The sequence below is a fragment of the Scyliorhinus canicula genome, chromosome 14, assembly GCF_902713615.1.
Source record: "Scyliorhinus canicula chromosome 14, sScyCan1.1, whole genome shotgun sequence".
Lineage (NCBI taxonomy): Eukaryota > Metazoa > Chordata > Chondrichthyes > Carcharhiniformes > Scyliorhinidae > Scyliorhinus > Scyliorhinus canicula.
The window spans coordinates 101380089-101404743 of NC_052159.1; the positions used below are offsets into that span (position 1 = coordinate 101380089).

The 24655-nt window shown below is 52.5% G+C and overlaps 1 protein-coding gene across 5 annotated transcripts in view; it reads left to right on the top strand.

The window, feature by feature from the left end:
• mettl21e (methyltransferase like 21e) overlaps window positions 1–24655 on the top strand; it is a 52041-nt gene that overhangs the window by 25457 nt on the left and 1929 nt on the right. For 3 of the 5 annotated variants that reach the window (XM_038819050.1, XM_038819049.1, XM_038819051.1), the window contains 2 exons: window positions 17615–17772; window positions 18083–18200. In XM_038819050.1, coding sequence (XP_038674978.1) covers window positions 17615–17772; window positions 18083–18200 — 276 coding nt within the window. Of the gene's footprint in view, window positions 1–17361; window positions 17476–17614; window positions 17773–18082; window positions 18201–24655 lie in introns of those variants that run through there. The other 2 variants (XM_038819052.1, XM_038819048.1) reach the window with 2 other exon arrangements.

Sequence of the window (24655 nt, forward strand, 5' to 3'; positions counted from 1 at the left end):
CTGGAGGGGGAGGGAGGAGATAATGGGTGGGGGCGAGGGAGGGCTGAGGGAGAACTAACAGTGACCAGGGGATTCTCTGCATCCCACCCTAGAGGTGGGGCTGAAAGCCATTTCGGGTGGGCCTGGGACCCAGGAGTTTGTGTAGGAGTATTGCACCACGGTGAGGATGGCTGACTCAAGGAAGAGGAAGGGGGGCCTGAAAGACCCTCGACATGGTTAGTCACCTGGAACGTCCGGGGCCTGGGGGGGCCTGTGAAGGGAGACAGATTTTTTTCCCATTTTTTTCTTTAAATTTAGAGACCATAATTTTTCAGTGGTTTTGTTGTTTTACTTGAGAAATACACAATGGCCAGAATACTCCATTTGGGAGATAGTATATACCATGGCCAATCCACCTACCCTGCACATCTTTGGGTTGCGGGGGCGAGACCCACACAGACACGGGAAAAATATGTAAACTCCACACGGGTAGTGACCTGGGGCCGGGATTGAACCCGGGTCCTCAGCGCTGTGAGGCAGCAGTGCTAACCACGTGCCACCGTGCCGCTCAGTTGTTTCCCATTTAAAGGGTTTAGGTGCCAATGTGATGTTCCTACAAAAAACTCCCCTTCAGGTGCGGGACCAGACCAGGCTGTGGAAGGCCCGGGTGAGCCAGGATTCCACTCAGAGTTTGACAGTCGGGCCCTGGTAGGTAACTATCTTGCTGCACACCCCACTGACCACCACCCACCATGGCCCATGGTTCTGCAGAGTTCTACTGGCCATATAGGTGCCCCCCAGCACCCCCGCACCTCAGCCCCACTCTCCACCCCACCACAATTCAGCCAGCGCTCACTGCTCCAGTGTCCCACCCTCGTCCCCCCCCCCCCCCCCCCCCCCCCATCCCTCCACCACCAAGAATTTGATGGGCCATGTGATGGAATGGCAACTCGCAGGCAAGGAACACCCAGGTGGACGGTGGAAAGTGCGACTGTGGGCAGGAGTCAGACGTTGTCAAATGATGCGGAGAATCAAAGCTCATCGCAGAGTGAGTTGTCATCATTCTCAATCCCATGGAGCAGACCTGCTGTTACCTCCAATCGCACACTGTGAAGCAGCTATGTATCACGGAGGGGCTTGCAAGTGGGGGGTGGGGAGGGCTGCGGTATCCATGCCCCAACTCCCAGGTGAATCTGGAGGCGATTAGAGCATCTCTTGCGCATTGGCCCTGGCGCACACGTTGTGCGGCCTCCCATGCCTGCCTGGGCCCCATATCCTGCCCATCCTGTCTCTCCTCCACATCCTCCTCATTGGACAAGGACTGGCATTTATCCTCCTCCAACACGTCGCCCCTCTGCTGCACGATGTTGTGGAGAACGCAGCAAGCCACCACAATGTGGGAGAACCTCCCAGCGCTATACTGGAGGGCCACTCCAGAGTGGTCCAGGCATCTGAAGCACCGCTCCTTCATGCCGCTGGACACAGCATGGGCGTTGTTGTAGCTGGCCTCCATGTCGGTCTACAGCCTCTGGATAAGCATCATCGAGTGGACCCCATTTCGGCCAGTCATCCACACGTGCTTGTGGGACGACTTGCGTCCTGCCTATCACCTGCTGGTGATGGACACGAACCTCGCTGTCCAGGCATCCTGGTGGGCTTGGTCCACATTGAAATAATCTAACCAGGCATATAGGGCTCCATGACGGCGCAGATGGACCTGCGCACTGTGCGATCACAGTCAGGTCCCCACTCGGCGCCTGGAAGTACCCCATGGCATAAACGCTCCGGGTGACCATCGCCTTTATGGCCATCGAGAGTGGATGTCTTCCCCCATTCGCCCATAGTGACAGGTGCGCCATAGTCTGGCAGATATGTAACACTGTCCCCCTGTTCAGCTGGAGTCTTCAACGGCATGCCTGGTCCAGCAGGTCCTCGAATTCGGAATAAAGTAAATGAGTTGGTGGCACAAATCATCGTAAATGACTATGATTTAGTGGCCATTACTGAAACATGGTTAAAGGATGGTCACGACTGGGAGTTAAATATCCGAGGGTATCAAACTATTCGGAAGGACAGAGTGGATGGTAAGGGAGGTGGTGTTGCTCTGTTATTTAAGGATGACATCCGGGCAATAGTTAGGGATGACATCGGTGCTATGGAGGATAAGGTTGAATCCATTTGGGTGGAAATCAGGAATAGTAAGGCGAAAAAGTCACTGATAGGAGTAGTCTATCGGCCACCAAATAGTAACGATTGGGGCAGCAGGGTAGCATGGTGGTTAGCATAAATGCTTCACAGCTCCAGGGTCCCAGGTTCGATTCCCGGCTGGGTCACTGTCTGTGTGGAGTCTGCACGTCCTCCCCCTGTGTGAGTGGGTTTCCTCCGGGTGCTCCGGTTTCCTCCCACAGTCCAAAGATGTGCGGGTTAGGTGGATTGGCCATGCTAAATTGCCCGTAGTGTCCTAATAAAAGTAAGGTTAAGGGGGGGTTGTTGGGTTACGGGTATATGGTGGATACGTGGGTTTGAGTAGGGTGATCATGGCTCGGCACAACATTGAGGGCCGAAGGGCCTGTTCTGTGCTGTACTGTTCTATGGTCTATGGTGGGGCAGGCAATAAACAAAGAAATAACTGATGCATGTAGAAATGGTACAGCAGTTATCATGGGGGATTTTAATCTACATGTCGATTGGTTTAACCAGGTCGGTCAAGGCAACCGTGAGGAGGAGTTTATAGAATGTATCCGCGATAGTTTCCTAGAACAGTATGTAATGGAACCTACGAGGGAACAAGCGGTCCTAGATCTTGTCCTGTGTAATGAGACAGGATTGATTCAGGATCTCATAGTTAGGGATCCTCTCGGAAGGAGCGATCACAATATGGTGGAATTTAAAATACAGATGGAGGGTGAGAAAGTAAAATCAAATACTAGTGTTTTGTGTTTAAACAAAGGAGATTACAAGGGGATGAGAGAAGAACTAGCTAAGGTAGACTGGGAGCTAAGACTTTATGGTGGAACAGTTGAGGAACAGTGGAGAACCTTCCAAGCGATTTTTCACAGTGCTCAGCAAACGTTTATACCAACAAAAAGGAAGGACGGAAGAAAGAGGGAAAATCGACCGTGGATATCTAAGGAAATAAGGGAGAGTATCAAATTAAAGGAAAAAGCATATAAAGTGGCAAAGATTGCTGGGAGATTAGAGGACTGGGAAATCTTTAGGGGGCAACAGAAAGCTACTAAAAAAGCGAAAAAGAAGAGTAAGATAGAGTATGAGAGTAAACTTGCTCAGAATATAAAAACAGACAGTAAAAGTTTTTACAAATATATAAGACAAAAAAGAGTGGCTAAGGTAAATATTGGTCCTTTAGAGGATGAGAAGGGAGTTTCAATAATGGGAAATGAGGAAATGGCTGAGGAACTGAACAGGTTTTTTGGGTCGGTCTTCACAGTGGAAGACACAAATAACATGCCAGCGACTGATAGAAATGAGGCTATGACAGGTGAGGACCTTGAGAGGATTGTTATCACTAAGGAGGGAGTGGTGGGCAAGCTAATGGGGCTAAAGGTAGACAAGTCTCCTGGCCCTGATGGAATGCATCCCAGAGTGCTAAAAGAGATGGCTAGGGAAATTGCTGATGCACTAGTGATAATTTACCGAAATTCACTAGACTCTGGGGTGGTCCCGGTGGATTGGAAATTAGCAAACGTGACGCCACTGTTTAAAAAAGGAGGTAGGCAGAAAGCAGGAAATTATAGGCCAGTGAGTTTAACTTCGGTAATAGGGAAGATGCTGGAATCTATCATCAAGGAAGAAATTGCGAGGCATCTGGATAGAAATTGTCCCATTGGGCAGACGCAGCATGGGTTCGTAAAAGGCAGGTCATGCCTAACTAATTTAGTGGAATTTTTTGAGGACATTACCAGTGCAGTAGATAACGGGGAGCCGATGGATGTGGTATCTGGATTTCCAGAAAGCCTTTGACAAGGTGCCACACAAAAGGTTGCTGCATAAGATAAAGATGCATGGCATTAAGGGTAAAGTAGTAGCATGGATAGAGGATTGGTTAATTAATAGAAAGCAAAGAGTTGGGATAAATGGGTGTTTCTCTGGTTGGCAATCAGTAGCTAGTGGTGTCCCTCAGGGATCCGTGTTGGGCCCACAATTGTTCACAATTTACATTGATGATTTGGAGTTGGGGACCAAGGGCAATGTGTCCAAGTTTGCAGATGACACTAAGATGAGTGGTAAAGTGAAAAGTGCAGAGGATACTGGAAGTCTGCAGAGGGATTTGGATAGGTTAAGTGAATGGGCTCGGGTCTGGCAGATGGAATACAATGTTGACAAATGTGAGGTTATCCATTTTGGTAGGAATAACAGCAAACGGGATTATTATTTAAACGATAAAATATTAAAGCATGCCGCTGTTCAGAGAGACTTGGGTGTGCTAGTGCATGAGTCACAGAAGGTTGGTTTACAAGTGCAACAGGTGATTAAGAAGGCAAATGGAATTTTGTCCTTCATTGCTAGAGGGATGGAGTTTAAGACTAGGGAGGTTATGTTGCAATTGTATAAGGTGTTAGTGCGGCCACACCTGGAGTATTGTGTTCAGTTTTGGTCTCCTTACTTGAGAAAGGACGTACTGGCGCTGGAGGGTGTGCAGAGGAGATTCACTAGGTTAATCCCAGAGCTGAAGGGGTTGGATTATGAGGAGAGGTTGAGTAGACTGGGACTGTACTCGTTGGAATTTAGAAGGATGAGGGGGGATCTTATAGAAACATTTAAAATTATGAAGGGAATAGATAGGATAGATGCGGGCAGGTTGTTTCCACTGGCAGGTGACAGCAGAACTAGGGGGCATAGCCTCAAAATAAGGGGAAGTAGATTTAGGACTGAGTTTAGGAGGAACTTCTTCACCCAAAGGGTTGTGAATCTATGGAATTCCTTGCCCAGTGAAGCAGTTGAGGCTCCTTCATTACATGTTTTTAAGGTAAAGATAGATAGTTTTTTGAAGAATAAAGGGATTAAGGGTTATGGTGTTCGGGCCGGAAAGTGGAGCTGAGTCCACAAAAGATCAGCCATGATCTAATTGAATGGCGGAGCAGGCTCGAGGGGCCAGATGGCCTACTCCTGCTCCTAGTTCTTATGAATGACAGGTGCTCCTGGAATGTACAAGGCCTCATGCGGCGCCTCCTTTGCACCTCCTCCTCACCCTCACCAGCTGCCTCCTGTTCTGGGGCTGCTCCGCAATTGCAGCTTTCTCCTTCTCGAGCAACTCCAGCTCGTACAACCACAGAGCATCCCCAGGGCTGTGCCAACTAGGAGGAAGGCCACCATTGCTGGTTGAATTCCAATATCCATTGTCTGCAGCGGGGGGGGGGGGGGGGGGGGGGGGGGGGGGGGGGGGGGGGGGGGGCCTACTTTTTAGCATGGTGCGCACCCCCCAGGCCCAAGCAGGTCCACCGGGCTACACGGTGGCCCCAACTGGCACTGCGGGACCTTCCCCCGCATGCTCCGTGCCTCCCGTCCGGCAGCCCCTTCACAAGGGCTACTGTGGGCCTTGCCCTTGGGTGGGCAGCGTGGCAGAGGGTGGGGTGCAGGGGGCTCGGGGGGATCAGAGTAGTGTGCGCTGGCTGAACAGCGGTCCTTGGGCCAAACCTACCCACAACTCCACCCATTTCCCCGTGCGCCCCCTTTGGCCAGTCCAGACTAGCCCACCCCTCACACCCTGCGGACAAAGCACTGAGGCAGGTTCTAACATTGTGAGCAGGCGTTTAATGTGAACAAATATATATATATAGGTTAGTGCCCTAGCCCCGAACACTATACTGTACTTAACTGGTGTCTAAATTTCTGACCTTACGGGCCCTAATGCTCCATCTGGGATGATTCCCAAATGATGCATCAGGAATGGAGCGGCCTGCTGTGTTTCCCACCCTGTGACCTGGGTCTCAATTAGCGGGCCTGGTGAACGAGGGCTGGCAGCCACCTTCCCACCCTGGAATACAAGGTAATCCGCCTCCCCTACACAGCGTCCAGCAAGGTCTCCAGCTCCACATCGGTGAATCTCGTGGCTGCGCGTCTTGCTGCCATCTGGTTAACTGGGATGGTGAAATGAAATGAAAATCGCTTATTGTCACAAGTAGGCTTCAAATGAAGTTATTGTGAAAAGCCCCTAGTCGCCACATTCCGGCGCCTGTTCGGGGAGACTGGTTCGGGAATCGAACCGTGCTGCTGGCCTGCTTTCAAAGCCAGCGATTTAGCCCAGTGCTAAACCAGCTCCTGGTGTGTGTGGGGAGCGAAGTATGTCCGTGCGGCTGGTGTGTGTGGGGAGTGAAGTGTGTCCGTGCGGCTGGTGTGTGTGGGGAGGGAAGTGTGTCTGTGCGTTTGGTGTGTGTGGGGAGCGAAGTGTGTCCGTGCGGCTGGTGTGTGTGGGGAGCGAAGTGTGTCCGTGCGGCTGGTGTGTGTGGGGAGTGAAGTGTGTATGTGCGACTGGTGTGTGTGGGGAGTGAAGTGTGTGTGTGCGGCTGGTGTGTGTGGGGAGGGAAGTGTGTCTGTGCGGTTGGTGTGTGTGGGGAGTGAAGTGTGTCTGTGCGGCTGGTGTGTGTGGGGAGGGAAGTGTGTCTGTGCGTCTGGTGTGTGTGGGGAGTGAAGTGTGTCTGTGCGTTTGGTGTGTGTGGGGAGGGAAGTGTGTCTGTGCGGCTGGTGTGTGTGGGGAGTGAAGTGTGTATGTGCGACTGGTGTGTGTGGGGAGGGAAGTGTGTGTGTGCGGCTGGTGTGTGTGGGGAGGGAAGTGTGTCTGTGCGGTTGGTGTGTGTGGGGAGTGAAGTGTGTCTGTGCGGCTGGTGTGTGTGGGGAGGGAAGTGTGTCTGTGCGTCTGGTGTGTGTGGGGAGTGAAGTGTGTCTGTGCGTTTGGTGTGTGTGGGGAGGGAAGTGTGTCTGTGCGGCTGGTGTGTGTGGGGAGTGAAGTGTGTCTGTGCGGCTGGTGTGTGTGGGAGGGAAGTGTGTCTGTGCGGCTGGTGTGTGTGGGAGGGAAGTGTGTCTGTGCGGTTGGTGTGTGTGGGGAGGGAAGTGTGTCTGTGCGGTTGGTGTGTGTGGGAGGGAAGTGTGTCTGTGCGGCTGGTGTGTGTGGGAGGGAAGTGTGTGTGTGCGGCTGGTGTGTGTGGGGAGGGAAGTGTGTCTGTGCGGTTGGTGTGTGTGGGGAGGGAAGTGTGTCTGTGCGGTTGGTGTGTGTGGGAGGGAAGTGTGTCTGTGCGGCTGGTGTGTGTGGGAGGGAAGTGTGTGTGTGCGGCTGGTGTGTGTGGGGAGGGAAGTGTGTCTGTGCGGTTGGTGTGTGTGGGGAGTGAAGTGTGTCTGTGCGGCTGGTGTGTGTGGGGAGGGAAGTGTGTCTGTGCGGCTGGTGTGTGTGGGGAGTGAAGTGTGTCTGTGCGGCTGGTGTGTGTGGTGAGGGAAGTGTGTCCGTGCGGCTGGTGTGTGTGGGGAGGGAAGTGTGTATGTGCGACTGGTGTGTGTGGGGAGGGAAGTGTGTGTGTGCGGCTGGTGTGTGTGGGGAGGGAAGTGTGTCTGTGCGGTTGGTGTGTGTGGGGAGGGAAGTGTGTCTGTGCGGCTGGTGTGTGTGGGGAGTGAAGTGTGTATGTGCGACTGGTGTGTGTGGGGAGTGAAGTGTGTATGTGCGACTGATGTGTTTGGGGAGTGAAGTGAGTCTGTGCGGCTGGTGTGTGTGGGGAGGGAAGTGTGTCTGTGCGGCTGGTGTGTGTGGGGAGTGAAGTGTGTCTGTGCGGCTGGTGTGTGTGGGGAGGGAAGTGTGTCTGTGCGGTTGGTGTGTGTGGGGAGTGAAGTGTGTCTGTGCGGCTGGTGTGTGTGGGGAGTGAAGTGTGTCTGTGCGGTTGGTGTGTGTGGGGAGTGAAGTGTGTCTGTGCGGTTGGTGTGTGTGGGGAGTGAAGTGTGTATGTGCAGCTGCAGCTTGTCAGCCTCATGAGTGTGAACCCCGAACCCAGAGATTCCGGCACTGCTTCCTATTGGAATCGATTGTGTTCCACATGGCGGTGGTAGACCCTGAACAGTCGATGATCGGTCCAGGTGCGGCAACAATTTAGCTGTCATGGAAGTCCCTGAATCCTGCCCCGGAGTCAGCACTTAGTCTCAGGAACGGAGAATCCCGCCGCATTTACTTGAGCCGGTGAAATTGGATGCCACATCTGGAGGGTGGAAAGGTAAGGAAATGGAGAGGGTGAGGGAATTGTTTTTGGAGGGGTGGCTTTCCAGCTTGGAGGCTTTGAAGGAGAAAGCAGGACTTAGGAGACGGATACATCAGGAACAGGGTTTTATTTGGCAGACATTCCCAACATTTCCGGTAGTGCTGTCACTCACTTTATTGGAGAGGATTCTTTCCTGCGCGGGGTCGGAAGAGGGCAGCATGTCCGGGATATATGGATGGGTCTTGCTGGAGGAGCAGGCCTCAGTAGAAGAGGTGAAGACCAAGTGGGAGGAGGAGCTGGGACCAATTTTGGAGGAGGAGTTGTGGAGTGAGTCCCTCCACATGGTGAAAGCTTCATCATCCTGGACAAGGTTGAGCTTGATCCAGCTGAAGGAGTGTTTAGGCCGCACCTCACCAAGGCTAGAATGAGTCGGTATTTTGTGGGGGTTGAAGATAGATGTGAGCCGGGTTCGAGAGAGCCCCGTGGACATACACACATGTTCTGGTCCTGTCCCAAATTAGTGGTTTATTGAGTGTCTTTCTCAGCACCATATCAGCAATCCTAAATATTGATTTAGAGCCCTGTCCGTTCGCAGCTATATTGGGGGGGTGTCACACCAGCCAGAGCTGAGGGTGGGTGTGGGGCGGATACCCTGGAATTCACCTCATTGATTGCTCAGAGAATTCTGCTGAGTGAGAGACAGACGACGCCACCTAATGCCTCAGAGTGGTTAGGTGATGGAGTTTTCGCACCTCGAGAAGATCAGGTTTACTGTGAGGGGTTGATCGATGGGTTCTACCGTCGCTGGTGGCCTTTCATATTGCCCTTTAAGGAATTGGTCACTGTTAGCTGTTAGTGGGGGAGGGGTGGATGGGTTGTGTGTGTTGTATTTCTGTTACTGGGGTTAGTATTACTGTTGTTTGTAATTTTTTGATAAATGTGTTGGGTTTTGTTTTGTTTTATAATTTTTGGATATAAAATATTAAAAGTTCAATTACAATATTTCAATATTTTCCCAAAAAAAGAATTCTCTAAAACAATTGAGTCACCCCTCTCCAACAGACCAGTCTTTCCCAAGATCTCACTCCATGTCTTTTGTCTTTTGGATCACCGTCAGACGAGGCTGAGCTGCCCGGGGTCCCAGTCCCCACCCACACTCTTAGAACACCCTGGAACACCATTCCGGGGAAGACACTGACATCTCACCACTGCTTTCACCAGCACCATCCACCATCACAGAGACTATCACCTCAGTGGGTAATGTCAGTCATCTGGCACAGGTGGCGTATGGTCTCCCTGGTGAGCTGGACAGGCACATATGGTCCACCAACTCCTCGAAGGACAGGTGTTGACGATAGACATGTGGCCTGATGCGGTGCCTCCTTCGCATCTCCTCCTCGGCCTGTTGGACAGCCGGCACTTGAGCCTCACCGGGTGGCGCCTGCTCTTCTGGGGCAGGCTCCTCTTGTGCAGGGTCCTCCCTAGGCTGGGCCGGGCGGTCTTGCCGCCGTGCATCTGCAACGGCAGCAGCGGCCAGGTAGAGAACAAATATAGCTGGCTGTAGTCTGCAATCCATGTCCCTGAGGGAGGAGGGGGGAGAGACACAGAATGTCAGCAAGGTGACGATTCCCTTGACTATCCAATGCCACCACGTTACATGGTCGCCCTGAGTTGTACTGCTGTGCCTCCCTCAACATGGCCCCCCCCCCCCCTCCCCAGCCCTTTGAGACGATGTAGTATGCACTGCACCCCTACGCCCATCGGTGATTGGCACCTAGCCTATGAAAAGGGGAGCCTCTATCCTCACCACCCTTCCTTGCCAACTGGGATACCGGTGTCAGCGATAGGCTCTGTGGTCTCTCTCCTGTTTCTCCCAATGTGGTTTATTGTGGGTCTCCTCACTTAGGTGAACCTTGTGCTATCCTGTCAGGAGGGTGGCAACTGGTTGTGTGGTGGAGAGGTTCATACTTTGCAACCGTTTATCTCCTTGCAAAGAGCCTGGTGCGCGGGCACGTCCTGTACATGGGGGTGAGCGAGGGATGTGTCCCTTTACTGGGACCTTAGCTGCAGTGTGATGTGGAGCCTGGGTTTTACACACAGGTTGTGACAGGGAGCTGGTCAGGGTTCCTGGCCGGGGCAGAATGGATGGGGTTCAGGGACGGTGTGGACTGGCAGGGTTTGGAGTCATCTCGTGATGCTCAGGGGTGGGTTAGCTGATAGTCTCACTGGCGAGGATTTGACTCTGAGAGGGGCTGGGTGTCAGGAAGGTTCAAATGCCTAGAGTGCATGTGTCCTTTGTTTGGGCTGAGCTCTACTAATCTGCTGCTTCCTCTGCTGTGGGGCTGCACTTCTGAGGCGTGCCCTGGGCAATGCCAATCTTTGGTGGACCAACAACTGAGCATGGGCACCCCCGTCCTCTTAATGGCACCTTGAAGGTTTCCAGATGGGTGGGCAGGGTGGGTTTCCACATGACCTGAGCCTTCAGTGCATTTGCAGGATACTGTCAGCAGTCAGCACTCTCAACAGCCAGGAGCCTGTGGTTGCAGCTGGGGGGTGAGTTTAAATGATTTTATACAACATTGGGGGTCTCAGCGAAGGCCCCCCGATCTCAAGGGGGGCACCCCGAGTTCACACACGTGCCATCAAGTCATTTTCCGCTCCTCCCTGAGGTCCAGGTTTTCACACACCAGCAAAAGTGAAAAGCTGGAAACATCGGGCGGCATTCTCCAACCCCCCCGGCTGGGTCGGAGAATCGCCGGGGTTCGGCATGAATCCCGCCGCCGCCGGCCGCCGAATTCTCCGGCCCTCCAAAAGTCGGCGAGGCGTGAATCGCGCCGCCCACCCTGGAGAATGGCGGGGACCGGTGCGACTCAATGGGCCCCGGGGCTGCCCGAAGTCTCCGGCCCACGATGGGCCGAAGTCCCGCTGGTTTTTTGCCGGTCCCATCGGCGTGGATCAGACTAGGTCCCTTACCGGCGGGACCTGGCGACGTGGGCGGGCTTCGGGGCCCTGGGGGGGTGCCCCCACGGTGGCCTGGCCCGCGATCGGGGCCCACCGATCGGCGGGCAAGCTTGTGCCGTGGGGGCACTCTTTTACTACGCGTCGTCTGTCAGTCTCCGCAATGGCCGACGCGTAGATGACCCCCGCCCTGCGCATGCGTGGGGATGATCAGCAGCTGCTGATGCACCCGCGCGTGCGCGGACTCTCACCGGCCGGTGGAGTCCCTTCGGCCCTGGCTGGTGTGGCGTCAAAGGCCTTCCACGCCGGCCGGCGGGGCGCAAACCATTCCGGCCCCTAGCCCCTGAAGGTGAGGAGGATTCCTCACCTTTGGGGCGGGCCAATGCCGGAGTGGTTCACGCCCTCCGACCCGCCGGGACCCCCTGCCCTGCCGGGTACGGGAGAATCCCGCCCATCATCTTTACCTTGTTGCTTCCCCTCAGCCGTCACGACGCCTCAGTCCCATTTGGAAATATTTGCAATAATTCATGTCCGCGTGAATTGGTATTGTGGGATTTCCTTTAACTCCTCCATGGGGATTATGGCCTGCATTTTGTACCTGTGATGAACACGTGTAGTGACAGCAATGTGGGCACAAAATTTCACCCGAATCAAAAACCGAGAATCTTGCTCGTGAGATCTCATTTCCCTGCCAGTGATATAACAAGATTGCCACCCACAAAGATCGGGGCGCAATTCTCCGCACTCACGACGGTGCGGAGAATAGCGTGGCTCGTAAAATTTTACGGCCACGCTCGTCCGACGCCCTCCCGCTATTCTCCCCCCCCCCCCCCCCCCACGCCCAACTCCCGATACTCAGCTGTCCGATGGGCCGAGTTCCCAGCCCTTTACGGCTGTTTTTACGAACGGCAAACACACCTGGTCTGGCCTTTCGTAAAAACGGCCGTAAAGTCCCGATTTTTAAAACCATGACACCGATTGGCACGGCAGTACCACGGCCGTGCCAAGGGTGCCATGGGCCCGCGATTGGTGGCCACCGATCGCGGGCATCGGACCCGCTGCCCGCGCACTCTTTGTCCCTCCGCTGTATCACTTCGCGGGGCGGCTGAGGGGCATCCCGGCCCGCGCATGCGCGGGTTTCGCGCAAATGCGCGATGACGTCATCCGCGCATGCGCGGGTTGGAGTCTTCCAATCGGGGCACGCGCGGCTGACATCATATGACGCGTCAGCCGCCGCAAACTCTGGCAAGCGGGCTTAACGAAATTCGTTAAGCCCGCGATGCCGGAGTTTACGGCGGCGGCATGCTAGCCCCGACCGGGGACCAGAATCGGTTCCCGGTCGGGGAGGGGGGGGCTGGCGTCAATCCCGCCCGGATTTGACGCCAGCCTTACGATTTCTCCCCCTCTGGGAGAATCGCGCCCCCGGGAATCTCATTTAAATAAATTATAATATAATTAAAGGGCTTCCCGGGTGTTTGTCATAGAACATACAGTGCAGAAGGAGGCCATTCGGCCCACTGAGTCTGCACCAACCCACTTAAGCCCTCACTTCCACCCTATCCCCGTAACCCAATAATCCCTTCTAACCTTTTTGGTCACTAAGGGCAATTTATCACGGCCAGTCCACCTAACCTGCACATCTTTGGACTGTGGGAGGAAATCGGAGAAAACCCACACGGACACGGGGAGAACGTGCAGACTCCGCTCAGACAGTGACCCAGCGGGGAATCGAACCTGGGACCCTGGCGCTGTGAAGCCACAGTGCGAACCACTTGTGCTACCGTGCTGCCGTTCCACTTTTGGGATCACCTTCCCAGTGCCATGGACAGTGTCAGGGGTGCCCCTCTTGCAAGCTCCATGGAGGGGGGAGGTTCCCATGTTTGCGGTGTAGGGGGGATGGGGTGGACCTGGGGGGCAGGGAAGGGGGTCCATGGGTAGGTTGCCTGTGTGTGTGTGTGGGGCCAAGGGCGGTGCATTTTACCTTTTTTTATCGGCCATTGAGGCGCCATTTAAAAACGGTGTCCCAATCTCCGGATTCCCGACATTGCCGACTTTTTCCGGCCCAGCCCCGCCCTGCCGTCGTGGCGCCTTTTGCCTTGTCTCCCGATTATTTTTCATCCAAGTGAAATGAAAAATGAAAATCGCTTATTGTCACGAGTAGACTTCAATGAAGTTACTGTGAAAAGCCCCTAGTCGCCACATTCCGGCGCCTGGCCAGGGAGGCTGGTACGGGAATCAAACCGTGCTGCTGGCCTGCTTGGTCTGCTTTAAAAGCCAGCGATTTAGCCCGGTGTGCTAAACAGCGCTACACAATATGGATAAAATCCAACTATTCTGCTGGTAAACTATCTGCCTCCATTCTCACCTGAGACAGCACTGTGATCAAAAAAGGAGGAAAGAAAGAGATAATCTGGAATTATCCATCATTTTGAGAAAAACATGAATAAATAGCATTTTTTTATACATTCATGGGCTGCGAGCATCACTGGTTTGGTCAGCATTTGTTGCTCATCCTGACTTTTCCTTTAGAAGATTGAGGTGAGCCTTCTTCTTGAACCACTGCAGTCGATGAGGTGGAGGTGCACTGGCACAGCTTTTAAAACATATTCTTCTACCCATGTATTTAAATTTCTCCCTCAACATATTTAAAACAGAAAATGCACAGCAGACTGGTATGCAAGATGCACGAGACGGAGGTGGGTGCACCTGCACCCCACTGGCATGGTGGCACGGTGGTTAGCACTGCTGCTTCACAGGACCAGGGACCCAGGTTCGATTCTGGCATTGTCTCTGTGGAGTTTGCACGACCTCCCCGTGTATGCGTGGGATTCCTCCGGGTGCTCCGGTTTCCTCCCACAGTCCAAACATGTGCTGGTTAGGTGAAATGAAAAATGAAATGAAAATTGCTTATTGTCACGAGTAGGCTTCAATGAAGTTACTGTGAAAAGCCCCTAGTCGCCACATTCCGGCGCCTGTCCGGGGAGGCTGGTACGGGAATCGAACCGTGCTGCTGGCCTGCTTGGTCTGCTTTATAAGCCAGCGATTTAGCCTTGTGAGCTAAACCAGCCCCAGGATAGCGTGGATTGGCCATGCTAAATTTGCCCCTTAGTGTCCAAAGGTTAGGTTGGGTTACAAGGTTACAGGGATAGGGCGGGGGATTGGACCTAGGTAGGGTGCTCCTTCGGAGGGTCGGTGGCAACTCAATCTTCCACTGCAACCTCCGTGCCACCTCCCCCCCTGCAAACATACCTACTAGGTGGTCCTTGAGCACCCCTCACTGCACCTCATAAGGGCACTGTCAATCTAGCACCCTGGCAGTGTGACTGCCAGTGAGGCAGTTCTGCCAGGGCACCTTGGCAGTGCGGGTAGTTCGATTGAGCCCTAGATCTCTTCTGCTTTGCATTCACCTTCCTTGAATCACATTTGAGCCACACTTAACTGTTTGTAAGGAATTGTTCCCAGTAATGGTTGAAGCACCTCACTCACCTGCCCATACCACCTTTTCAGTTTCACTAATGAGACCCGGGAGTTAAAATAGCTGAGGCCCACACCAGAGTTGGAGAAAGCCTGTTGACTATTTTACAATCCCACCTTGCCTCTTGTTCCAAGTTAAAATGGGGGCTGATGGCTTTCCCTACATTATTCCTTTGAACTATCTTCTACCTCCCATGACCTAATCCATTCTTATTGTGTGCTTGACTTGTAAATGGTTTCATCGCCAATAAATATAAACAAATTGTGGTCACTAATAATATAAACAGATTCTCTGAAGGATCAGCACCACAACATAATCACACCTTCATCTAGCATTCATCACCAATTACTAAAACATGCATTTATATGGTGGGTAGCAGGGCAAGGTAGCACATTGTTTAGCACTTCTGCCTCCAAGCACCCAGGACTCGGGTTTGATTCTGACCTTGGATAACAGTCTGTGTGATGTTTCCACGTACTTTCCGTGTCTGCGTGGACTTCCTCTGAATGCTCTGGTTTGCTCCCAGTCCAAATATGTGCAGGTTAGGTGACCTGGCCAAACCACATTGTGTCCAAAAGATGTGCAGGTTAACTGGGGTTACGGGGATAGGGCGGGGTAGGGTGCTTTTTTGGAGGGTCGGTGGAGAGTCGATGGGCTGAATGTCCTCCTTCTGCACTGTAGGGATTCTATGAAAAGCTCATGGGATATGATCCCATTATTTGCATCACGATTGTACCATTGTTAACCCTTTTGGAGTTATTGTCACAAGTATGAAGTTACTGTGAAAAGCCCCGAGTCGCCACATTCCGGCACCTGTTCGGGTAAGCTGGTATGGGAATTGAACCCGCACTGCTGTTCTTGTTCTGCATCACAAACCAGATGTCTAGTCCAACTGAGCTAAACCAGTCCTTATGGTTTGTGGTTCTGTGGAAGATTGACTAATTTGGTTGTGATCAGACATTCAAAAGCCACTACAGACAGCTCACTGGTACTCGCCTGACTATGTAGATTGCCATTGGTGAAGTGTTTATGGGGGGGGACAGTGTTGCCCATGACCTTCCCTCAATTGCCCAAGCATCTTTCACCTGGCCCCCAGATATAGAGAGACTGGGGCCTTCAAGAAAAAAAATAAAGGTCTAAAAAGAAACTGAAATTTACATTTTTGTTGTTTTTATTGTGATAATGTTGATGACCATGCATTTTCCAACCTGTCCTCTCTCCTCACTTACAAAGCCCCTTTGCTTGCTACCTTCGTTAGAGGCTCCTTGATGCCATTGTTACGACACCCTGGGCTAGTGCGCGGTCAATTCCACCCCATTTGATCGGGAGTTACACACAAGTGAATCAACCAATAATTCTTAGAAAAATACCCAAAGTCTTTGGCCCTTGACTGTCCAATAATTACAGTCACCAGGTTTGTACGTTTATACACATTTACTGTTATTTATAACAAGAACTGTAATGAAATCTGCAACCAATACAACTGGTCAACTGTTATCTAATTCCTAATGGCCCCATTTTAATTTGCCACCCACCCTCTACACATGGCAGACAAACACAGAGGGGAAGAAAGAGGTAAAAAAAACATAAGTAAAAGATAAAAAGGACTACCCGGGCATGTTGTCCTTCCACTTGTGGGATCACCTTCCTAGTGCCATGGGCAGTGTCAGGGGTGCCCCTCTTGCAAGCTCCATGGAGGGAGGAGGTTCCCATTTTTGTGATGTGGGGGGATGGGTGGGCTTGTGGGGCAGGGAACGGGATCCATGGGTGGGTTGCCTGTGTGTGTGTGAGGCCGAGGGTGATGCATTTTACTTTTTTTAAAATCGGCCATTAAAGCGCTATTTAAAAATGGTGCCCCAATCTCCGGATACCCGACAATGCCGGCTTTTTCCGGCCCAGCCCACCCTGCTGGCTTGGCGCCATTTGCTTTGCTTTTGCCTTTGTTTTAGATAGGTGTTTATCGCACTTTACTCTGTTCAAACTTTGCTTTTAGTTTTATTTTTTTTACTATGTTTTTTTACTATGTTTCTACTATGATTCATTCAGGCCTCTGTAGTTTCAGGAATACAGCACTCACAGCCTTTCTGGAGAGAGAGAGAGAGAGAGAGAGAGCGAGCAGGTGCTTGTCTTTCTGTGTCCAGGGGTCAAACTGAAACTCATTGGGTCTCTGAAAACCATTCCATTGAGACAGGATCCTATCACAACTTGCTACAGGGCACAGTACAGCCTTTTGGGGCGATCATTGCCCCCTCCCCCTCCCCCTCCCCCTCCCCCTCTCCCCCCTCCCCCCACACCTCCATTCCCCAGCCAATCAATCAAACTGAGTCCCAGCCCATCTCTCTGGTGCCAGAAAGTCTGAAACTCCTGTTCAAACTGGCAGAGAGTGCTCTCCTACAACCTCTGAATTCCTCATTCTCTCTGCTGCTTGACATCAAGAAAAATGTCCATTAATCATCCAAGGATCAAAAATGATAACAACAATATAAAAGAAAGGGTAACTAAAGGAATAAACAGGAAGGAACATCACACCATGTACATTGCCACTTACCCTGGCTGATCAGGGGAGATCATGCGGCCTTTTACGTCACAGCACCCAAGTTTGTGTCTGGACTCCACAGCTGCTCACCTCCTCTGTGATCTCCATCCAGACCACCTTGATCAAGCTGGAGGGTCTCCCCTTGCCATCCTTGGGGAAGAGCACCTCCCGCAGTTCCCAAAAGGCCTGCAGGAGGAGCTGCAGGGAAGCATCGTTGAACCATGGGGCCACTCTTTGTCTGCCTGAAGACATCTTGATGAATGGGGGGCACTGAATGCTGAAGATGAATCTCCAGGTGAAAGGGGACAGTAATGGAGGCTATTTTCAAACTGGTACAAGTTTAATCTGCTTGCAGGAACTGGATGCGTGCAGAGGCGGACCTTTTACAACCCAATTCAGCAAACTACAATTTATAAAATTCTCATTGATATTTTGTCTTTTGTAACATTGAATACTTCTTATTTTCTTCAGAAAAGGCTGAAGACGAGTATATATCATCAGAAATCATGAAAAGACGATGGGTGCCAAGTATTATCAAAAGCACATCCTGGGAATGCTTTCAATTTGCAGGTTATGAAATCAAAATTACAGAGGCCATTGATTGCTACGGGGCATATGTCTGGCCTTCGGTAAGCATTGGTATCAAGTTGTAATTTAAGTGTAAAAATTGCTTTGGCTGATATTTCTGGATAATTTTTTAAATTTGTTTGTATGACATGCCATGTTTTAAATGGATTGAAACCTCTGTAGAAATGGTGAGCACGAGAAAGCAGCATGAATATTGTAAGCACCTGTCCATGAGTTTCCAGAAAAGTCATTTCCAGCTTTTTGTTAGCAGTGAGAGACTTTGAAATAAAAATACCAACACCAACCACAGAATAAAGTATGTTAAACTGCATAAAAGATACTGACTCATATTTCTATTGCTGCGTCACACAGGCCCTGGTGTTGTGCTATTACCTGGAATATAGCCAAAAAGACAATAGCTTCATTGATAAAAATGTAATTGAAATAGGATCAGGAACAGGACTGGTGTCAATTGTTGCTGGATTACTTGGTGAGTAAAGGCCACCTTTTAAAATAATGTTTTAGATTTGCATAGTATTCCTCACGCGAAGGACAGCCTTGGAAAAATGCCATTGAAGTCATAGAATTTGTAGTGCAGCTCCAACGAGGTATACCACGAGCCCGGTGGTGGTGGCTACCCTCACAATTTGGGGGCAGTGGAGGCGGCACAGATGGGGAAGTGGGGGCCTCGATGGGGTCCCCGATACGGGGGAACCACCGGTTTGTTCCGGGGAGAATTGATGGCGGATTCCTGAGTTGGCACGGGGCAGGTGTCAGGAGGTTGGGGGACCTGTTTATAGGCGGGAAGTTCGTGAGCCTGGGTGAGCTGGAAGGGAAGTTCGGGCTCCCCCCGGGGAACACCTTTAGGTACATGCAGGTAAGGGCCTTTGTCAGGCGGCAGGTGGCGGAGTTCCCTCTGCTGCCACCGCGTGGGATCCAGGACAGGGTGCTCTCGTGGGTATGGGTTGGAGAGGGGAGGATCTCAGCAGCGTACCAAGTGATGCAGGAGATGGACGAGGCCTCGGTCGAGGAGTCGAAGGGTAAATGGGAGGAGGAGCTGGGTGAGGAGATTGAGGCGGGGACGTGGGCGGACGCCCTGGGGAGGGTGAACTCCTTCTCTTCTTGTGCGAGGCTTGGCCTCATATAGTTTAAGGTGCTGCATAGGGCTCACATAACCGGGACAAGGATGAGCCAGTGGAGGGAGGGAAGCGGGGGGGGGGGGGGGGGGGGGGGGGAGGGCGCGGGGAGAGGGTGGAGGGGGGAGGAGGGGGGGTGGAGGGAGGGAGGGGGGGGGGTGGAGGGAGGGGAGGGGGGGGTGGAGGTAGGGACTGCGGGGGGGGGTGGAGGGAGGGAGCGGGGGGGTGGAGGGAGGGGGTGGAGGGAGGGAGGGGGGGGAGGGGGGTGGAGGGAGGGGGCGGGGAGGGTGGAGGGCGGGACGGAGGGGGTGGAGGGAGGGAGGGAGTGAGGGAGGGGAGGGAGGGAGGGATGTGAGGGAGGGGGTGGAGGGAGGGAGGGGGGTGGAGGGAGGGAGGGAGGAGGGGGGTGGAGGGAGGGAGGGAGGAGGGGGTGGAGGGAGGGAGGGAGGAGGGGGGTGGAGGGAGGGAGGGAGGAGGGGGGTGGAGGGAGGGAGGGAGGAGGGGGGTGGAGGGAGGGGGGAGGGGAGGGAGGGAGGGGGTGGAAGGAGGGAGGGAGGGGGTGGAGGGAGGGAGGGAGGGGGTGGAGGGAGGGAGGGAGGGAGGGGGTGGAGGGAGGGGAGGGGGTGGAGGGAGGGAGGGAGGGGGGTGGAGGGAGGGAGGGAGTGGAGGGAGGGAGGGAGGGGGTGGAGGGAGGGAGGGAGGGGGGAGGGAGGGAGGGGGTGGAGGGAGGGAGCGAGGGGGGTGGAGGGAGGGAGGGGGTGGAGGGAGGGAGGGAGGGGGTGGAAGGAGGGAGAGGGGGTGGAGGGAGGGAGAGGGAGTCGAGGGGGTGGAGGGAGGGAGGGGGTGGAGGGAGGGTGGAGGGAGGGAGGGAGTGGGGTGGAGGGGGGTGGAGGGAGGGAGGCGGGTGGAGGGAGGGAGGGAGGTGGTGGAGGGAGGGATGGGGGTGGAGGGTGGGAGGGAGGGGGTGGAGGGAGGGGGTGGAGGGAGGGTGGAGGGAGGAAGGGGGTGGAGGGAGGGTGGAGGGAGGGAGGGAGTGGGGGTGGAGGGGGGTGGAGGGAGGGAGGCGGGTGGAGGGAGGGAGGGAGGGGGTGGAGGGAGGGAGGGAGGGGGTGGAGGGAGGGAGGGAGGGGGTGGAGGGAGGGGGGTGGAGGTATAGGGCGGGGGGTGGAGGAGGGGGGGGGGAGGTAGGGCGGGCGGGTGGAGGGGGGGTGGAGGGAGGGAGGGGGAGAGGGAGGGAGGGGGGAGAGGGAGGGAGGGAGGGGGAGAGGGGGGAGGGAGGGGGTGAGGGAGTGAGGGCAGGGGAGGGAGGGAGGGCGAGGGAGGGGGAGAGGGAGGGGGGAGGGAGTGAGGGGAGGGAAGGGAGGGAGGGCAGGGGAGGGAGCGAGGGAGGGGGAGAGGGAGGGGGAGAGGGAGGGGGAGAGGGAGGGGGAAGGAGGGGGGGCGAGGGGGGAGGGAGAGGGGGGAGGGGGGAGGGGGGAGGGGGAGGGGGTGGAGGGTGGGGGAGGGGGTGGAGGGAAGGGGGGTAGTTTCTTTGTTTTGGTCTGAAGGGACGTGTATAGATGTTCTGTGCTAATGACGGGCGCTATTTGTTTCTTCTTTTGTGTATACACGGGCGGGGGGGTGCGGGTTCTGTCCTTTCTGTTGAAGGGACGGGCAGTTGTTTTGTGGGAATGACGGGTGTTCATTTATCTCTTCCTTTGTGTATGCACGGGGGGTGGGGTGTTGTGCTTTCTGTTCTTTGTAATTTTTTTCTTTTTGTTGTTGATATTTTGTGAAAATTTGAATAAAAATTATTATTTTTTTAAAAATTGCAGTGCAGAAGGAGGCCATTCGGCCCATCGAGTCTACACCAGCCCCTGAGAGAGCACCCCACCTAAGCCCACACCTCCACCCCATCCCCGCAACTCAACCTAACTTTTGGACACTAAGGGGCAATTTATCATGACCAATCGACCTAACCCGCACATCTTTGGACTGTGGGAGGAAACCGGAGTACCCGGAGGAAACCCACGCACACACGGGGCGAACGTGCAGACTCCGCACAGACAGTGACCCAAGCCGGGAATCGAACCGGGGTCCCTGGCGCTCTGAAGCAACAGTGCTAACCACTGTGCTACCGTGTCGCCCTAAATGTGCAACGAGTCAGAAACAAAAACAATTCAGGAAGGCAAACTAATTAATCATTTCAATCACTGCTTGAAGAGATAAGTTGGGGTTGCCCCTTGGAATGTTTCTGAAGGTAATGAGGAAAGTAGAAAAGCAAAAGGCTTTCAGAAATAATTTTCCAAAATAATTTGCATGGGCAAGACTGAATTTATTGTCCATTCCTACCTGTGATGTGTGGTACCCTTTATCTCCCACTATCCAACAGTTACCTGGAAAGGAATGCTCTGAAATATCGGTTTGCCTGAATTTGAAGGCATCCTGGTACTTTAGACCAGAAGACCATAAGACATAGAAGCAGAATTAGGCCACTCGGCCCATCGAGTCTGCTTCGCCATTCAATCATGGCTGATATTTTTCTCATCCCCATTCTCCTGCCTTCTCCCTATAACCCCTGATCCCCTTATTAATCAAGAACCTATCTATCTCTGTCTTAAAGACACTTAGTGATTTGGCCTCCACAGCCTTCTGCAGCAAAGAGTTCCACAGATTCACCACCTTCTGGCTGAAGAAATTCCTCCTCATCTCAGTTTTAAAGGATCGTTCCTTTAGTCTGAGATGGTGTCCTCTGTTTCTAGTTTTTCCTACAAGTGGATACATCCTGTCCACGTCCACTCTATCCAGGCCTCGCAGTATCCTGTAAGTTTCAATAAGATCCCCCCATCCTTCTAAACTCCAATGAGTACTGACCCAGAGTCCTCAACCGTTCCTCATACGACAAGCTGTTCATTCCAGGGATCATTCTTGTTAACCTCCTTTGGACCCTTTCCAAGGTCAGTACATTTTTCCTGAGACACGGGACCCAAAACTGCTCACAATACTCCAAGTGAGGTCTGACCAGAGCCGTATACAGCCTCAGAAGTACATCCCTGGTCTTGTATTCTAGCCCTCTTGACATGAATGCTAACATTGCATTTGCCTTCCTAACTGCTGAGTGAACTTACACGTTAACCTTAAGTGAATCATGAACAAGGACTCTCAAGTCACTTTGTGCTTCTGATTTCCTAAGTATTTCCCCATTTAGAAACTGGCCTATGCCTAAATTCCTCCTTCCAAAGTTCATAACCTCACACTTTTCCACATTGTATTTCATCTGCCATTTCATTGCTCACTCTCCTAGCCTGTCCAAATCCTTCTGCAGCTCACCTGCTTCCTCAATACTACCTGTCCCTCTACAGATCTTTGTATCATCTGCAAACTTAGCAATAATGCCTTCAGTTCCTTCTTCCAGATCATTAATGTATATTGTGAAAAGTTGTGATCCCAGCACAGACCCCTGAGGCACACCACTAGTCACCGGCTGCCATCCTGAAAAAAAATCCTTTATCCCCATTCTCTGACTTCTGCCAGTCAGCCAATCCTCTATCCATGCCAGGATCTTGCCCTTAACACCACGGGCTCTTAACTTATTTAACAAACTCCTGTGCGACTTTGAAAATCTAAATAAATCACGTCCACTGGTTCTCCTTTTCTAACTTCCTTGTTACCTCCTCAAAGAACTCTAACAGATTTGTCAGACATGACCTCCCTTTGACAAAGCCGTGCTGACTCAGTCCTATTTTACCATGCACTTCCAAGTGCTCTGCACTCTCATCTTTGATAATGGACTCTACAATCTTACCAATGACCAAAGTCAGGCTAACCGGCCTATAATTTCACGTCTTCTGCCTCCTTCCCTTCTTAAACAGTGGCATTACAGTCCTCTGGGACCCTTCCTGCCTCCAGTGATTCCTGAAAGATCACCAATGACTCCACAATCTCCTCAGCTATCCCTTTTAGGACCCTGGGGTGTCGTCCACCCGGCCCAGGTGGCGTTTTCCACCTTCAGACCTTTCAGTTTCCCCAGAACCTTCTCCTTAGTGATGGCCACTGCACTCACCTCTGCCCCCTGATTCTCCTGGAGCTCTAACATCCCACTGGTGTCTTCCACCATGAAGCCTGATGCAAAGTAACTCTTCAGTTTGTCTGCCATTTCTTTGTTTCCTATCATTACTTCTCCAGCCACGTTTTCCAGAGATTCAATCCCTATTTTTGCCTCTCACGTACCTTTGAGGGTGATGGTTACTTTCACACCCACTGCTAATGTGAGGCCAGCAGATCCAGCAGGGATTAGGTATTTTTTCCGTAGGAAGCTGCGGTTGTCTGACGTCATAAGAACTCAGCCTGAAGAGGTCAAGGGGTACTTCGCACTGTGAACTCTGTGATGAGGCGCTGTCTCTCATCTCAGCCCCCTTCCTGTCCCCCACCCTCTTGTGCAACTCCAACCTGTGTCTCCCCCACCCCACCCCCCTATCCATCTGTTGGAACCAACAATTCTACGGACACGTGCTTGTAGGATTAGAATAGCGGTTTTAATATACTTACAACTGTTAGCCGTTGAACTTTCGGTGAACTGGCCGGCTGACCCTGTGGCACTGATCTTTATACAGCAGCTCCCGGGGGAGGAGTCCTGGGCGGAGCCAAGGGAGAAGCCCCGTACAACTCTCAAGCATTCCCAGAGCTACTCCCCCTGGAGGTCAGATAGTGCAACTGCACTTACAATATAGATACATGATACAGGTTATAATCCGGTGTGAATCACATTCACCACACCATCCACCCATCTGTCTCCTGTGCTTGTGTTGATCCCACCACAGCGAATAGGTACTGCCCTGGATTGTGATGGTTTTCTGCTCCCGATACACTGTCAAACACATTTACAGTGCCTCCCACCCACTCTGCTCTTAGAACATAGAACATAGAACAGTACAGCACAGAACAGGCCCTTCGGCCTTCGATGTTGTGCCGAGCCATGATCACCCTACTCAAACCCACGTATCCACCCTATACCCATAACCCAACAACCCCCCACTTAACCTTACTTTTTAAGACACTACGGGCAATTTAGCATGGCCAATCCACCTAACCCGCACATCTTTGGACTGTGGGAGGAAACCGGAGCACCCGGAGGAAACCCACGCATACACGGGGAGGACGTGCAGACTCCGCACAGACAGTGACCCAGCCGGGAATCGAACCTGGGACCCTGGAGCTGTGAAGCATTTATGCTGACCACCATGCTACCGTGCTGCCCACGTGTTAATTTTAATTCCTTCAAGTTTGACAAAAGCTGTGCCCACACATTTACTCCCTGCTAGACATTTCCCTGACGGAATGGCTAGACATTTCCCTGAGGGAATGGAGACAGCGGCTACAAGAGTGAACTTTCACTCAGTTGAGGAAATGAAAAATTTTAATATAACCCCTGAACTGCTGCATCGTTCATCCCAGGTCCGCTGGACAGCTTCCAGAAAACCATGCTGCCAAGTTCAATCTGGAACAAAGTTAAAAATAATTTTCAATTACCTCATTAACATATTTTGAGGACATTGTTACTCCAAATAAGCTTTTATTTCTCACCTGTTTCCAAACTCATCTCTATTGAATCCAGGAGTGGCCGTGTTAGAGCTGGATTGCATTCTCGCTATAAAATAAATCTATTATTTTTACTACACTTACTCCACTGCAAAATTCCCCACAGAATTTATAAAAAATAAATAAATAAATGATAACCAACACAAATTTGTGTCCATAGTCTTTCAACCATAATACTTTCTCTGTTACTTCATTAAAGAAAGCAATCACGTTCACCAGACACAAATTTGTG